Source organism: Eptesicus fuscus, chromosome 7, assembly GCF_027574615.1.
Source record: "Eptesicus fuscus isolate TK198812 chromosome 7, DD_ASM_mEF_20220401, whole genome shotgun sequence".
NCBI classification, from domain to species: domain Eukaryota; kingdom Metazoa; phylum Chordata; class Mammalia; order Chiroptera; family Vespertilionidae; genus Eptesicus; species Eptesicus fuscus.
Window position 1 is genome coordinate 19,165,322 of NC_072479.1, and position 16,690 is coordinate 19,182,011.

Here is a 16,690-nt window from a genome sequence, read left to right on the forward strand (position 1 = left end):
AAGGAGCCTGCTTCCTGTGCTCTCCACAAACACAAGTACTGCTCAGTTCACCCTGACATGGTGGAGAGTTCTATTTCTTTCGCAGTTAATACAGCTTGAGGAGTTCAGGGCTCACAGAGTCCTATCTACACTATTGCCTAGGATAATGTAAAATGCCTGCAATAATTAATTTGGGCTTTTCAGATTAATAAGTTCTGGGAACAAATGGGAGACACAGAGTACTTTGTGATTTGTAGATGACAAATCAGTTGGAAATGTCCTCTACTATAATTTTCACCTCTCCATATTTTGGCTGTTAGTATAAGATCTTGCAGCCTCTGCCATTCATCTCATCCTCAGATGAGCACCTGCTAATCCAGAAAGGTACAGGAATACTTGGGGAATGGCACCTGGAGTGGTTAAGTGTACTTCCCTCCCTCCCTCCCTCCCTCCCTCCCTCCCTCCCTCCTTCTCTCTGTGGCTCTGTACACTGTAGCTGGTAACATGTGTCCTCTGCACAGCCTCTAAGAATCAGGTCCTGGTCCTGCCAGGAGGGGTGCAGAAAGCTCACTCCTCACCCGGCATGAAGGGCCTGGTGGGTGACATCTGGGGTCCCAGTGTCAGTAGAAAAACTCTCATCAGGAGTCGCTGCCACTGTTGCTTTTGGGAAAATGCAGTTCTTTTTGCCAGTCAGTGGGCAGATGCCCAGAGACCTGTAAAAGTGTATCCAGAATCTGAGGTTATCGAACTAGGACTATATTTACTTTAGGCCTCAGAGTTCTCTCCTATAAATTCTTCTCTGTGCAAGAGAGGACACTGAGGCCCAGGGAAGTGGTGACGTGGGTGAGCCGTGGGTGTGCCAGGCCTGGAAGCCAGGCTCCCTGACTCCAACCCAGTGTTCATCCTTTGGGACCACCTCACCCAGCCCTCTTCTCCCACTGCCCCCTCCGCACACTGGCCCCCTCTGTCTCTGGACTCTGGCCCCTCACTGCTGTTCTGGACGCAGGCCTGGGTGGAAACACATGAACATTTCAGAGAAGAGGGTGCAGAAGGGAAGAAAGAGTATGAAGGGTGCTTGGCGTGGCTTTGACCTGTTCAGTGTGAGGACGCTAAAGAAGTGCATCTTCCCGGTCCCCATCTCCCGGTGACCTGGGGGTGCAGCCCCGTGGGGAGCGGAATGCCGGAACCCTCGCTCTGGCTTAGGTCAGCACCGTCACCCCTCGGTGGTCAGAGCCCAGCTGGCCTCTGTAAGTTGTGTCTGGGAGGAAGTGAGGTCCTCCTTACACCAGGCTTCCTGAACTACCCAGAGCCCTGGGAGGAGGAATGAATATTTTATAAAAGGCCATAAAACATAATCTGTTACTTGGAGTGAATTAGAATCTGTAGTTAAAAAAAGAGAGAAGTTACCATCAGTGGGCCAGGAGCTTTGCATTATTTAGGCCCAGCTATTTCATTACATCAGTAAAGGAGAAGAACCAGAACATTAAATCACACCCTCTGCTCCTCAGGACGGGAAGCAGCATCTGGGAGGCCCAACTCCACGCAACTCAGACTCACTCGGCAAGCTGGCCCTCTGCCTGGGCACGGGCCACCCAGCCTCCCCTTACTGCTCCCATGTGTTCACATCAAAGAAAGGTGGGAGGGGAGTGGGCGATGCTAGTGGAGCCTCCTCCTTCTGTTAGGATCCTCCCTCCCCTCCCCCTTCTCCTCTCAGGAGGCAGCCCTTGCATGCCCCAAGGCTGGAAGGGGAACTCAAGCCCGGAAGAGAGAACAGCCTAAACGTGGACATCAGACATCCCTGTTCCGATCTCTGTATCCCACCTGACACAGCGCCTTACAGGGGACTGGCTTAGAGACCTTGGTGTCCCATCTTATTTTGGGGACTTGTGCTATTCAAACAGAGAGCCTTCTCTAATTTCTTCTATGCCTGTAGGCTTCCGCAAATTCCCCACCCTGAGGGATAATGAAAATCATTTCACTTTTGTTTTGATGTGAAGTGGTTTAATTTCTTTTGTCTTAAGGTCTCCTTCACAAATCATACCCTGGGTTTGGCCATTCTTCAATATGAAAACATAGTTTTCGGAACCAAAAGAACTTTCTATTCCATGGACTCCACGTTTAGCAAAATCAACAATAGATATAAACTTTGAAACTTCATTTTCTTTAACTGTGTCAAAGGTTCCAGACCAATCTCTTTGTGATCTTATTCAAAGAAGTTGTACTTCACTCTGATGGTGGAAGGCAGTAATACATTTTCTCCTTCTTTCCATATTCTGCAAGTCATGGCTCTTTGTTCTTCCATTACTGACTGGCTTTGGCACCCCTTTACCTATATACCTGTTATTTGGGGCAATGTCTTTAGTTAGATGTGATTTTCTGTGTCTTGTCCAGCTCTCCTTTCTTCTGCCATCCAACCCCTTGCTCTGTGACTGTACACACACACACACACACACACACACACACACACACACACTCATGTTCACATATGCAGCTCTACAGGATTTGCTTTTGCTCCATCAGTGCCCTGAGAAGGATGGTGTTATTCTAGGTGAAGAGAGATACTTTTGGATCTTGTGGCCTTTATGTCACCTGTCTAGTAACCAACACACTCTCTGCATAGGCCACGTGCTCTCTTCATATCTTCTTTATGGTTACGTTGTCCTCTTCCCATTCCTCATTGTTACTCATCAACTAACAGGAGAAGCACCTGCTATGTGAAGGGTATTGTGGTGGGCCAGGAGGAATAGATATAATAGACAGGGTCCTTGTCCTCATAATGACTTGTACTTCTTTCTGATCTGCACTTCACCGTAGGAGCGTTTGCTATTGCTAACCTGGGGTAGAGAAACCATGCTGACAGGAAGTGAGAGATCTGGGTTCCCATCACGGTGCCCTAGGCGGTGGAGAAGTGATTACTCCTGCTGAAGTCCTGTTCCAGCATCAGCAAAACAATGCAGCTGAGTGATGTGATGTCACTCCTAATGCTTGGTTTCTATGATTCAGTTTTCTCAAATTATGTTCTGCAACACACAGATCTTTCAAAATGTAAGCTTCAGTGAAAAACAGGATCCCATAATTGGGTTAAATAATGTTAAGGGGTGTATCAGTGCCTTTTTATTTTTTTGATTGTTGAGAGTATTACAGATGTCCCCCAATTTTCTCCTCTTCCCCTCTCCTTCCAGCCACTGCCCACCCCAGGCCTTCACCACACTATTGTCTGTATCCATTGGTTATGTATACAGTATCTTAATATATAAAGAAGTAATATGCAAATTAGGCCGGGACGACTGGACAGGAGGAGGTTATGCGTGCATGTGAGGCCTGAAGTGGAGACAGAGACAGAGACAGAGACAGAGACAGGGGAGCCTGCCCGAGCCACGAGTGGGCACCACAGCTCGAGCGGCCTGGAGCAGACACAGGCAGGGGGGCCGGAGGCGGGGGGGCCTGGGGCTGGCCGAGCTGCTCTGCCAGCTCAGGCACCCCAGGAGCGGACACAGGCAGGGGGGTAAGGGGGTGGCCTAGGGCGGAAGTCAGGCGTGGGTTCCAGCCGCTTGCAGCGGCAGTCTATCCTGACTCCCGCAGCAGCCCACAGGGTGCCTCTGCCCGCAGGGTTCCTCCTCTCACAGTGGGAGGCGGGGTGCCTTCTCGCCCGATTTCAATCGTGGGCTGGGCCTCTAGTCTGTATATAAGTTCTTTGATTAATCTCTTCCTGTCTCCCCCCTCCCTCCCTCTGAGATACGTTAGTCTGTTCCATGCCTCCATGCCTCTGGACCTACTTTGTTTATCACTTTATTATGTTCATTAGATTCCACATATACGTGAGATCATGTGATATTTGTCTTTTGCTGCCTCGCTTATTTCACTTAGCATAATACCTTCAGGTCTATTCATGCTGTTACTAAGGGTAGGAAATCCTTCATTTTTACTGCTGCATAGTATTCCACTGTGTAAATGTACCACAGCTCTTTATCCACTAATCTACTGATGGGCACTTGGGCTGTTTCTAGATCTCAGCTATTGTAAATTGCGCTGCTATGAACATAAGGGTGCATACATTCTTTCTGTGGTGTTTCAGGCTTTTTGGATATATTCACAGAAGTGAGCTCACTGGGTCAAATAATAGTTCCATTTTTAATTTTTTGAAGAAACTCCATACTGTTTCCCATAGTGGCTGCACCAGACTGCATTCCAACCAGCAGTGCACTAGTGTTCCCTTTTCTCCACATCTTCGCCAGCACTTGTTTGTTGATTTATTGATGGTAGCCATTCTGACAGGTGAGAGGTGATACCTCATTGTTGTTTTAATTTGCATCTCTCTGATGATTAGTGATGTTGAGCATTTTTCATATGTTTATTGACCATCTGTATGTCCTCTTTGAAGAAGTACCTATTTGTTAATTGGGTTTATTTGTCTTCCTTTTGTTGAGCTGTATGAGTGTATCAGAGCATTTTTTAAATAGCCTTTATTCTAATGTCTATTGTAAACCTCTGAGTCAGTTAAAGTATCAGATTCTAAAACTCATTGAATTGGGTAGTGTGTGTGTGTGTGTGTGTGTGTGTGTGTGTGTGTGTGTGTAAATATCTATTAACATGATGTAAAATTAGAATTGTATAAGGCACAGTTTGGGAATAAAGAACAGAGTGACATGAAGACTGCTTGCATTTGAAGTCTGCTCTGGTACGCACTAGTTCTGCAACATGGGAAATATGTAACTTCTCTGTGCTTCAGTTTTCTTATTTTTATAAGGAGGTTAGGAAAAGTTATTGCCTCACACCTCTTAGAAAAGTGCTTAGAATACAGTAAGCATTTGCTAAATCCATATATATAGCTATTACTATCCTTAGTTAATATTTAATAAACACAACATTTTATCATGAAGATTTAGCATAGTCCATGATCCCAAGATGTCAGCTAGGACACCAGAATTAGACAACAGGGTTTTGTTACCTTAGTGGTACAGAGTTAGGTCAGAAAATGGACAAAGGACAAAAATGTAGACTAGATGCAAATATCTGTGTTTTCCGATGGTCTTAGGCTCTACAGGAGCGGTTCTCAACCTGTGGGTCACAGGTTGAGTACCGCTAGCAGGGTCGCCTAAGATCATCGGAAAACACAGATATTTGCATTACAATTCATAACAGTAGCAAAATTACAGTTATGAAGTAGCAACGAAAATAATTTTATGGTTGGGGGTCACCACAACATGAGGAACTGTATTAAAGGGTTGTGGCATTAGAAAGGTTGAGAACCACTGTCTTAGAACCATCAACAATGTTAAGTGAGGACTTACTGCACATATCATGACTGATGTTCTTGGGATTCTGCTTTATGTCTTCCATTCTGGGTCACAGATTGGTGGGGCAGCCACATTCTCCACCCTCCTGAGTGCGCTGGATCATTATGGCAGAGAAAAGAGCTCTGGTAATGGAGCGCTGCAGGCCAGATATAGCACATGTCACAACTCATCAGCTAGAACAAGCCACATGATCTTACTCAACCACACGCGGACCAGGGAGGACACAATCCTAGCACATTCCCAGAGTGGAAAGTTGGATGTATTTAGTAAATAGCAACAATGATCAACTGTCCTTTGGATCACAAAATGTTTGGCTTCCACAAGCAAAATGTACTAACACCCTAAGGGAGACAACCCAAAAGTCCTATCCAGTCCTGGCATCAAGTTGAAATTCTAGGATCTCCAGTAATGTGAAGTATGTTATGTCAGGGGGTGACATGTTCTGGTCTCTACGTCAGTGATGAATGTGGCTCCTCCTAATTCAGAAATGGAGAGAATAAAAAAGACAACTTATCTTTCCCTCTCCCAAGATATAACAAACAATGGTTGATTTGGAAAAGGAAAGCTTTAATCAATATTCCTATTCAGAGAGAAGCAGTTGCCTCTGTTGACCCTAAAAATCCCCATATTTTTGGACTTTCTCTTTTCCATTTCATCTCTGCTTGTTAACTGGCCAGTGTTTTTCTGAACTCATCAATATCTTGTATTACCTTGTAAGAGTCAGCCAATAGCAGTCACTATATAATACCAACAGCCTGCTTTTGAACTTCTTCCAAGATATGCAAATTTTTAGGTAGATTATATGCCTTCTAAGTTGTCACAGATGACAATTTTCAAATATTTTGCCACTCATGACAAGGATTGCCCTTAGCAATGAAGTGAAGTTTCTGGCCATTAAATCAATGTCACTAAGTGTAGGTTTTTGGTTATAGCTGCTCCTCATTTCTGGGTCCTATTACTGAGTCAGTTTGAAGAGCTAGATTATGTTTTGGTAACAAATCAATCCCCAGAGATCAGAGGATTAGAACAATAAAGGATTGTTTCTCACTCATGAACATTGCTTTTGCTTCAGCTGGGCGTCCATCTCCATGTCACCTCACTCCGGAATTCCCTCACTCTAAAGAACAGCCACCATCTTGAGCCATACTGGCCATTGTGTCTGGGATAAAGAAAGCTCTGGAGGCTTCCTCATTGGTAATTAAATGTTTTGGTCTGGAAGTGACACATATAACTTCTGCTTACAGTCAGAGCTGCTTGCCTGGTCCAACTGTTAGTGAGCTAGAGAACTGGGGACATTTAGAAAACAGCACTAATGACTACTGAAGTAGGGACATGAGGTGAAGGAGCAGATTGCAAGCTTGTGCTGCTAAGAAGCTCTCATGGGATGCTCCCTGAAAGATAAGGAGTCCTTTACAAATTTGTTTCTTGGCGTGGTTAGTCATTTCACAGGCCTGGTGATTTGCATGGCACAGATGTCTAATGCATTCCTTTTTGCATTATACAGCTTCACTCAAGAAAAAAGCTGTTAGATTTTTCTCTGGTGAATTCATCATCACCATCAGCACTTTGTAGTTGATCATTATCATCATCATCATCATCATCATCATCATAATCCTCCTCCTCCTCCTCATCCTCATTCTCCTTCACCTCCTCCTCCTCCTTCTCAAAACTTTGGCTAAGCAGTTAATTATAAGTGATGCTTATAAACAGAGTATATATTTCCATTTGTCCTTCCCTTTCTCCACTTTAGATCCAGAAGGAGGGAAGTGGTCCTGGTGCTTCCAAAGACTAAATTAATAGAACAGATGTTAGGTATAAGAGTTATCCTATCAAGCATGGGCAGTGGACATCAATTAGTTTGAATAATCAGTAGGTGCTATTGGCAGGAAATTAGCCCTCAAAGTTCAAGACATTTATTTTTTTAATGTAATTTATTGATGACCAATGTGTGTGTGTGTGTGTGTGTGTGTGTGTGTGTGTGTGTGTGTGTGTAGAGGGAGGGGAACAAGAGGAAAATAGCAAAAATCCTGTGCAAAGTATAGAATTGCTCATTATTCTCCCATTTACTCCAGGATTCAAAGCCTCCTTCCCTCCTCTCCCCAGCAAAGAAAGTGGGGGAAGGTTAAGAGAATAAGGATAAATGACCCGAGAAGAAGGGGGCTGGATCATGAGGGAGACTGTCTCTGGTCAGAGGAACTTCCACATTGCCCATCCTGAAGAACAGAAGGTCTAGGCAGTGAGCCTTGCCCAGAGGTGAGGCAGTAAGATGAAGGACACAGTGTCTGACTCATCACCCCTGCCCTCAACAATCACTGTGTGGTTTGCCCTCTACAGTGAAAAGCTATAGAGAGAGGCAATTCTTCTTAACGCGGGTGTGTGTATACTTGTGTACAGGTATTTACTCTGGGAACTGAGGGAGTTAGCCACTTATCACGGGGGGGCTGTGGGTGCTAGGACACTGAAAAGAACCATTCCCAGAGATTATTTAGAGGAACAAGGCTAAGCTATGACCACTATCCTCTCTCACCAGAGAAAAACTGAAAGGATCTTACTGCTGGGGTAATGACAAGTGAGTGTACATGTACGTACACACACACACACACACACACACACACACACACGTGCAGAGTAAGGCAAAAAAATGTACTAAGAGAAGCCTGTAAAATAGAATAAAACAATCACTTTACCTGGAATAAGTACATTTTAAGGTTCAGGGCAGAGATAACAATATAAGTAATTATCAAATTATGTGCACATTATATGCGTTCATCTTGGTTGGTACATACATTCACCTTTAAATGATTCCTCCCTGATGGCACCCTTTTCTTCCCACCATGTATTCCATATCTGATATCATTTGTGTTCAGCTGGAAGGTTGGCATTGGCCTGGGGGGATGGGAGCCTGGGGTCTGGTCCCAGTTCTTGGTTTCGGACATCCCCTTCTCTTGGTTTTCCTTCTACCTCACAACATTCCCTTGGTCTCCTTTGCTGGCTCCTCTTCCTCCTAAACTTGAACTGTAAATTGTTGAGTATGTGAAGAACTTGGTCTCGGTTATGTTTCTTTTCATTGTCCATATTCTGTCTCTCTAGGAGACTTTAGTGCCATGAGTTTAAATATTTTTTAAATATTTTAAATTTATAAATCATAAATTCCTCTGTCATAATAAGCAATTGCCTCCTTGATGCCTTCATTTGCATGTCTAATTTGCCTCTTCAATTTAGTACGTCTAAAAATGAGATCTTGATTGATCCCAACTTGTTTAACCCCTACTCTCCTCTTTCTCAATAAATAGCACCTGGCATTCATTATTTATTTCTCATGCTCTGTCACCAGTTCCTGATAATTTTATCTCCTAAATACCCTCCCACCCTCTCTCCTGCCTCCTCCCCACTCTCTCTCTGTTCATCCTACCTTTACCTTTGTCCAAGTCACCATCATCTTTTCCCCCAGACGACTACAATTTCCTGTTTTTTTTTCTTTCTTTCTTTTTTCTTTCTTCTTTTTTTCCCCTCCATAATTTATTCTCCGGACAGCCTCTATGTTAATCATACCATGTCTCTCCTCTGTTTGAGAACCCTCATGGTTCCACACCCATCACCCTTAAATTAAAACCTGAGCACTTCACCCTGCAAGAATGCACCACTTGCTTCCTCTTCAGCCTTGTCTTGCAGGTCCCTTCTGGTGTCCTTTCTCCTCCCAGCACATGGCCTTCTTTGTCATCCTTGAACACCCATGATCTTTCTAGCTCAGGGCTTTTGCACTTGTCTGCCCAGAATGCTCTTCCCCTGTTTTTAGCAAGGCTGGCTCATTCTTGCTTTTGAATTCTCAGTTGAAAGACTATCTAGTCTAGCAGTTGTGGATCAGTGGTTGAGCATCGACCCATGCCTAGTTGAATTCCGGGTCAGGGCACATGCCTGAGTAAGGGCTCGATCCCCAGCAGGGGTTGTGCAGGAGGCAGCCAATCAATGATTCTCTCATCAATGTTTCTCTCTCTCTCTCCCACTTCCCTCTCCCTTCCTCTCTTTCTAAAATCAATAAAAATATATTTTTTAAAAAAGAAAGATTATCTCTTCAGAGGGAACTTTCACAGCCACCTTTCTCAGGGTTGAATCCTTGGGTTCATTTCTGACATAATATGTCATTTATTATATTATATTATATTATATTAATATCTTCTTTATTGTTTACTGCTGAGCTTTTATAACTAGAGTGTATTCATTGAATGAAAATGTAAACTCATTAGAACAGATATTTTGTCTAGGTCACTCCTAAATCTCCAGCACCTGGCACCACGATGGGAACCCAGTAGCTTCTCAATTAATGTTTGTTAAGTGAATGAATGACCCCTACTGTCATTGCAAATATTCTTGTTGTGTATTTAGACACAACAAGAAAAATCTGTGCTGTCATGAAATTTGGGGAAATGCTGCTGTGAGGGGGTTGTATCCCTTGTTTTCCTTCACCTGGAACTGGCACTTCTGAAGGTGTGATTTGATTCACCCTCACTGTATGCTGGGCAGGAATGATCTAGGCATAGGGCTTTTCTAAAGCTAAGAAATGAGTCTCTTTCACAGAAGAACTAAGAACAGATTCTGATTCATGACTTTGCTAATGGCTTTTTCTTCCAAGGGAACCTCCCTGTGCACAGCAAAACCTCTCTTGGGGCACAGCCTTATGCCTCACGTGAAGGTAACCATGGAACATCAGCTCTGCTGGTAGCTTGGCAGGCTTAACCGGAGGAGCACTCAAATGGTGGTTCCTGCCACCATGTTAGACTGAGCGCCTTCTGGAAGAATGCACGGTCCTCCCCATGTTTCTCCAAGGTTTGTTTGGAAGAGTTGTTGGCCTAGTTGATAAACTGGTGGATAAAAATGGCAATAACAAAATGCAAATGAATATTTCATTATAAATTTTGAAAACAAAGACAAAAAGAATCGTAAGTAATCAATTTACAACCCAGAAAATACTTACAAATAACTGGACAAGGGTAAAAGAGTATCTTCTATGTTGTCGTTGTTGTTGGTTTCCTTTTCCTTCCCTTAAAAATTATTTTTGAATGGAACAACATAGTTGGGTGAAGGCTAAATTGCCCAATTACACAGCCTGTAAATAGGAAAACTATTAACTGGGTGACTCGGAACACTTGGTCTCTCTCACCTTTCACTGAAACATGCAAGGTGAGAGTAGGGAGTGGGAATGAATAGTACAAACATAGAAAGGAGGCAGACAAGCCTGGCGAGGGATGAGACTGGAGAATAAAGATGCAGTGAGATGCTGGTCTCTCTCCTACCCCCTCACCACGGGACCTCTTCTCTACACATCCAGGAAACGTAGTTCCCTACTCCCCCACGCCCCTGGGAACTAGCCACTGTGGTTTTAAAACACTGTGTAATGCAAAGCATTCTTATGTGTATCTTGTGGTTTGAGAGTACTTTTTATGAATCATTCCCATCATTATCTTCAGTGAACTCTTACTAACGATCTAATATGCAGAAGAAGAAACACAAAAACACCCCATAGTTGTCAGCCAATTTGGCCCTAGATTCCCCCAAAAGAGAAAACTGAAGCACAGAGAAGCAATTGTTAAGCCTACCTGGAAGTGGCATTCTTAAAAAATCAGACCACCTCTCCTCCACCGGACACTAACCTGTCTGTTCTAGTGACAAAAGACTATACGGTCTTTGGCCAAAATGGATGGAAAACCATTCTCACCACCCCCTCCAGGAGAGTTTGGGAAAGAATCTTTGACAACAAACTTTGGTCCCTACCCAAATATGGCCAAGTGGGTCTTGTAACCTAGAGCAGAGGCCATCTTTCTCACAGGGTTGTGAGGCCTGAGGGAGCGAGCACAGGTAAAGCACCTAGACTGTAGCTGGCACATTGTAGATGCTCAGTAAACAGAGTTATTATTATTATTTTTTATCAACACTCTTACATATTCTTCCCAACTCTCCCCTTTTGTTGTCTGCACAATAAGCAGACATTCCAGATGCCTTCCCAGGGAGGCTGGGAGCAAATGAATTCCAGGCCGCACTTCCCTGGACCACAATACCTCTGAGAAGCCACCATCTTCTGTTTATTTTGTTTGTTTTTCCTTTACCTGGTCTGCTGCCCAAGTTCCCAGGACTCCTGTCAAAACTTCTGATGGGAAAGACAATGGGCGACCGCCTACCCCTTTCTTTACTAGCACTATGCCTAAGGAGACTTGCAGCCTCCCAGGTTTGCAAAGGGAGGTATGGGATTCTCTGGGGACTTGCCTGGAGTACAATTTAAATTGGAAGCTCTCAAGACATCTCAAAAATGCTTCCTCTACTCTTTTCCTTTTTTCAGTAGAGATTGGAGATGCTGGCAAATCGGTCTTTGTAAACACAGAAGGACAAAACGGGATTTGATTTTCTCATTAAATTTCTGGATGAGTGGAGGCACAGTGCTCTGTGCGTGTGGCCGGTGGGGTGTGTTTTCTTATTGATGAAATGCACTGCGCAGGTCAACGCTGTAAACTAACATTAAGAAAGGCTGATTGCGGGTGTGGAGGGGGTGTGGTGTGAGGCTATAAGTGCTTGTTTAGGGGGGCCAAGAATGTGAACGTGCGAAGAGGAGAGGCGTGCCCGCAGAGCGCGGGAAAGATTACCGGCGAGGCAAGTGTGTGTCTATTCTCACAGCGCCCTGGCTTGGCACCCCTGGCTGGGCGAGGGGTGTGTTGTGGGAGTGGGGTGGGAGGGGGCAGCAGGCGGGGCCTGCCACGTCACTCGGGGAGTGTGTGTTGGGAAGGAAGGACAGAGCAGAGAGCCGAGCCGCTGCAGCTGCGGTGGCTGCAGCAAAGGCTTGAGCGGTGGGGAGGTGGGTCCCCGCGCTCCGGCGCCGCCGGGGCAGCCCAGGGCCCTCTCGGAGGCCTGAGGGTAGGCCCCTAGGGAGGAGGTGGCGGCTGTGGCGCGGGAACGGCGACCTTGGCTGGACGGAGCCAGCCCGCGGTGGACGCTGGGCGAGGCCGAGCCCCGCCAGGAGTCTTTGCGGAGCCGGAGGGAGGCGCATCTGGCGCTTCGGTTCCCGCGGCAGTGGCGGGGCTGAGCCGTTGGAGGAGCGCAGTGGGAGCTGGGGAGTGCTAACCCTGCGTCCAGAAGCCCAGGCTCAGGCACGGAGGTGAGGGGGTGAGGCACCGTCTTTTCGGGCACCCGGTGGCACACGCGCCAGTTTGCGATTTCAGGTACCCCAGTAAGCTCCAGCCCCAGGCGCGGACCGCCGGAGGCGCGGGCCAATCCTCTGCGCCCGGGGCACCTCCCCTGACCCAGCCTTGTAGGGACCAAGGTTTCAGGGCTCACGGACCCAACCGCGGGTCGGACCGCTAGCTCGGAGGAGCGCGGGCCCCACCCTAGACAGAGGGCGCCGCCGGCGCTGCCGCTCCCGAGGTGGCATCGGGGGCGCTGTTGTCGTGGCGGGGAGCGCACCGCGGAGAGGACATGAGGTCGGAGAAATCCCTGACGCTGGCGGCGCCGGGGGAGGTCCGCGGGCCGGAGGGGGAGCAACAGGATGCGGGAGACTTCCCGGAGGCTGGCGCGGGTGAGGGCTGCTGCAGCAGCGAGCGGCTGGTCATCAACATCTCCGGGCTGCGCTTCGAGACTCAACTGCGCACCCTGTCGCTGTTCCCCGACACGCTGCTGGGGGACCCTGGCCGCCGCGTCCGCTTCTTCGACCCCCTGCGGAACGAGTACTTCTTCGACCGCAACCGGCCCAGCTTCGACGCCATCCTCTACTACTACCAGTCCGGGGGCCGGCTGCGGAGGCCGGTCAACGTGCCCCTGGACATCTTCCTGGAGGAGATCCGCTTCTACCAACTGGGGGACGAGGCCCTGGCCGCCTTCCGGGAGGACGAGGGCTGCCTTCCCGAGGGCGGCGAGGACGAGAAGCCCCTGCCCTCCCAACCCTTCCAGCGCCAGGTGTGGCTGCTCTTCGAGTACCCGGAGAGCTCGGGGCCCGCCAGGGGCATCGCCATCGTCTCCGTGTTGGTCATCCTCATCTCCATCGTCATCTTTTGCCTGGAGACTCTGCCCCAGTTCCGTGCAGATGGTCGAGGTGGAAGCAATGGTGGCGGCGTGAGCAGAGTCTCCTCAATCGCCAGGGGGAGTCAGGAGGAAGAAGAGGATGAAGACGATGGCTATACATTTCATCCTGGCATCACCCCTGGGGCAGGGGGCTCCTCCTCACTGAGCACTCTGGGGGGCTCCTTCTTTACCGACCCCTTCTTCCTGGTGGAGACCCTGTGCATCGTTTGGTTCACTTTTGAGCTCCTGGTGCGTTTCTCCGCCTGCCCCAGCAAGCCGGCCTTCTTCCGCAACATCATGAACATCATCGACTTGGTGGCCATCTTCCCCTACTTCATCACCTTGGGCACCGAGCTGGTGCAGCAGCAGGAGCAGCAGTCAGCCAACGGAGGGGGTGGCCAGAACGGGCAGCAGGCCATGTCCCTGGCCATCCTCCGAGTGATCCGTCTGGTCCGGGTGTTCCGAATCTTCAAACTCTCCCGCCACTCCAAGGGGCTGCAGATCCTGGGCAAGACCCTGCAGGCCTCCATGCGGGAGCTGGGCCTGCTCATCTTCTTCCTCTTCATCGGAGTCATCCTCTTCTCCAGCGCCGTCTACTTCGCAGAGGCTGATGATGACGATTCGCTCTTTCCCAGCATCCCAGATGCCTTCTGGTGGGCAGTGGTGACGATGACCACAGTAGGTTATGGGGACATGTACCCCATGACAGTTGGAGGCAAGATCGTGGGCTCCCTCTGTGCCATCGCTGGGGTCCTCACCATCGCCCTGCCAGTGCCGGTCATCGTCTCCAACTTCAACTACTTCTACCACCGGGAGACGGAGCAGGAGGAGCAAGGCCAGTACACCCATGTCACGTGTGGGCAGCCTGCGCCGGACTTGAAGGTGGCCGACGGTGGACTTGGCAAGCCTGAATTCTCTGAGGCCGCCCGGGAACGGAGACCCAGCTACCTTCCCACTCCACATCGGATGTATGCAGAGAAAAGGATGCTCACTGAGGTTTGACTGATGCAGGCAGGTTCTACACGAGAAGGGGCACACTGAGCAAATGATTTCTTCGGCTTCCTTCTCATTTTCCATGACTCTCACCCGAGCTCCGGTTGGCTTCCTGACTCCTTCCCTTACACGAGTGCATGGCATCCAGGACCAAAAACCTGGACTGTCAACCTTGTTACTTGGTTCCCTGCAGCATTCAAGTTTTATCTCTCTAAGTGATATTGTTCAAATTCTAATGGTGCCACCCATTCATGCCATCTTCTGTCCTGTGGATGAGATTTCTGTCTGACTTTCCTTCAAGATTCTGGTTCTTCATGTCTGAGACTTCTAACAGCTGTCAGTACAGAGATGCCAGTAGGATGGAAACCAGGTTACACCTGGGTCTTGTTTCTCTCCTTAGTGTCCTTTGCATTGGGGCATACACCCGTCTTAGCTTCTGGCCAGGCGGTAACTGGCAGAAGCTGGAGGACAGAGACAGTACTCATCTTGCTGTTTTATTCCAGGGCCTTGTAACACCTGGTCATCCTGCAGAAGACCCTTTAGATGCACAGCCGCAAACGGAATTAAAGACACTGCAATTAAACTTGGCCACGTGGAGGACGCTAGTGTGAGTCCCGGACTAAAGGGGCCGATGTTTTCTTCCAGGTGTGTTCTGGCACAGTAGACATCAGGCTTTGGTCTACATTTAGTCCCCAACTCTGAGCCCCTGACTCTCTCGCTTCCAGGAATGTTCTTTCTCAGAGCCAAATGCTCTGTGTGCCCGTGCCTTCCTGTGCAGAGGGACCAGCAAAAGGCAACCACAGAGCTGGGGGAAATGGCCTAATAGAGGCAGGCAGCTGGCATGTCCATGCTATCGGAAGAGAGGTGGCACCTAAACAGATGTTGTCATCTCAGAGGGGCAGTGGACTCCTGTTACAGATGGCAAAGTTATCTCCCCTGCTCTCCCCAACCTCTCTAGCCCTCCACCCTTCTTCTTGGGAATTTGATTTAGAACAGTTGAAGGCTTTCTAAAACCAACTCCAGCTTAGACCTGCAGACAGGTAAAGCATACATTGGATGCTAGTGTGGGTGTCTTCCCATCTCATTGGGAAGGGAATAGCTGGTTTAGAGTAAGGAGGAAGCTTTATTTCTTTGCGGACAACCACACTACTAGAGGTTTTAGGCTGAATCAAGCAAACACTCGCCTGCTCTGCCCCTCAGAGCTGCAGCTGACTTGCTCTAACCGGTAAGGTAACTTGGTGGTGTCACCACCACCTGGACTAAGCCATCTCCTTCCATCGTGAAATTCCTGCCTTCCATCACACTGCCCACTTCCCCTCACTTCCCTCCTGGTAACACCGTCATTTGTTTGTTGCCTTGATAAACTGTGATGTACTGTTCTGAGCTCTTTTGGGTACAGTTCAGAAACCAAAAGGACTGTTAACATATTTTTAATTTTATATCTATGCTTTAAGACTCTTGGATAAGATTTGTTTTTTTAAAAAAATTATTTTCTTGAAGAGCAACTTAGGAGGGGTGGCCTTTTGTGGGTTTTCTTGAGATACTATGGCTCTGTGAGTGCCAGATCTCAGTCTGGATTTTGCCACAGCTTTACAGGGTAACTGGCACCATCCTCTTAATGCCTCAGTTTCCCCACCCATCACATGGGAACATTAATGTCTTCCCCTCCCTACCTCATGGGGAACATTCAATGAACTCATCTGGGAAGCTGGGGGTGATTCTATGCAAATGTGTGAATTTTAGTAATGGACTTGACCTTTAGTTCATTACCCTGTCTCCCACCTCCCGTAGGCCAGGCCTCCCCCCAGAGTTTCTGTCTTGGATCCAAAGCCCAAGAATAGGCCAATCTGGGCCATTAGCTCCTTAAATCCCTCCTTAGCCTCTTGAACTGGGCTGCAGTCTTTCTTCTTACCCTTCAGAAAGGAGGGTGCTCTTTAGGCAGGTTCACTGTGATCCTTAGGACTGGAGGCCACTTTGATTGGAGCTCAGCTTCTCCGAACCTGAAATACAGCGGGAGATAGAGGAGTTCATGATTCAGAAGCCTGCTCTGAGGCCATGAAGTGCTGCTTTTCCAAATCTCTTCAGGTTCCCCGGGGTATTGGGGGAAAGGAGAAGGGCCCAGCTGAGGGTAAATGTTGGACCACGTAGGTATGTATCTCCACGTGTGTGTATGTGATCACCTTCATCACCATTCCTAATAAATTTCTTCTCCAAGTCCGAGCATGCCCGGAAGAAAAGGGTTTGTGGAGCACTGGGCTCTCCAGGGACTCTGGTTGCCGTAGCAACCTTCCAGACTGTTCTCTCTATTTTCTGATTTGGGCAGCAAGGGAGACTACATATCCCCAGCTTCTGAAGTAGGAGCACCTCCCCCACACCGGGCC

The 16,690-nt window shown here is 47.9% G+C and overlaps 1 protein-coding gene across 1 annotated transcript; it reads left to right on the forward strand.

Annotated features, from left to right (window-relative positions):
- Positions 1 to 12,734: 12,734 nt before the first annotated feature.
- On the forward strand, positions 12,735 to 14,318 carry KCNA6 (potassium voltage-gated channel subfamily A member 6). The gene has a single exon (XM_054719717.1). The coding sequence runs from the start codon at positions 12,735 to 12,737 to the stop codon at positions 14,316 to 14,318; it is 1,584 nt and encodes a 527-aa protein (XP_054575692.1).
- Positions 14,319 to 16,690: the final 2,372 nt, after the last annotated feature.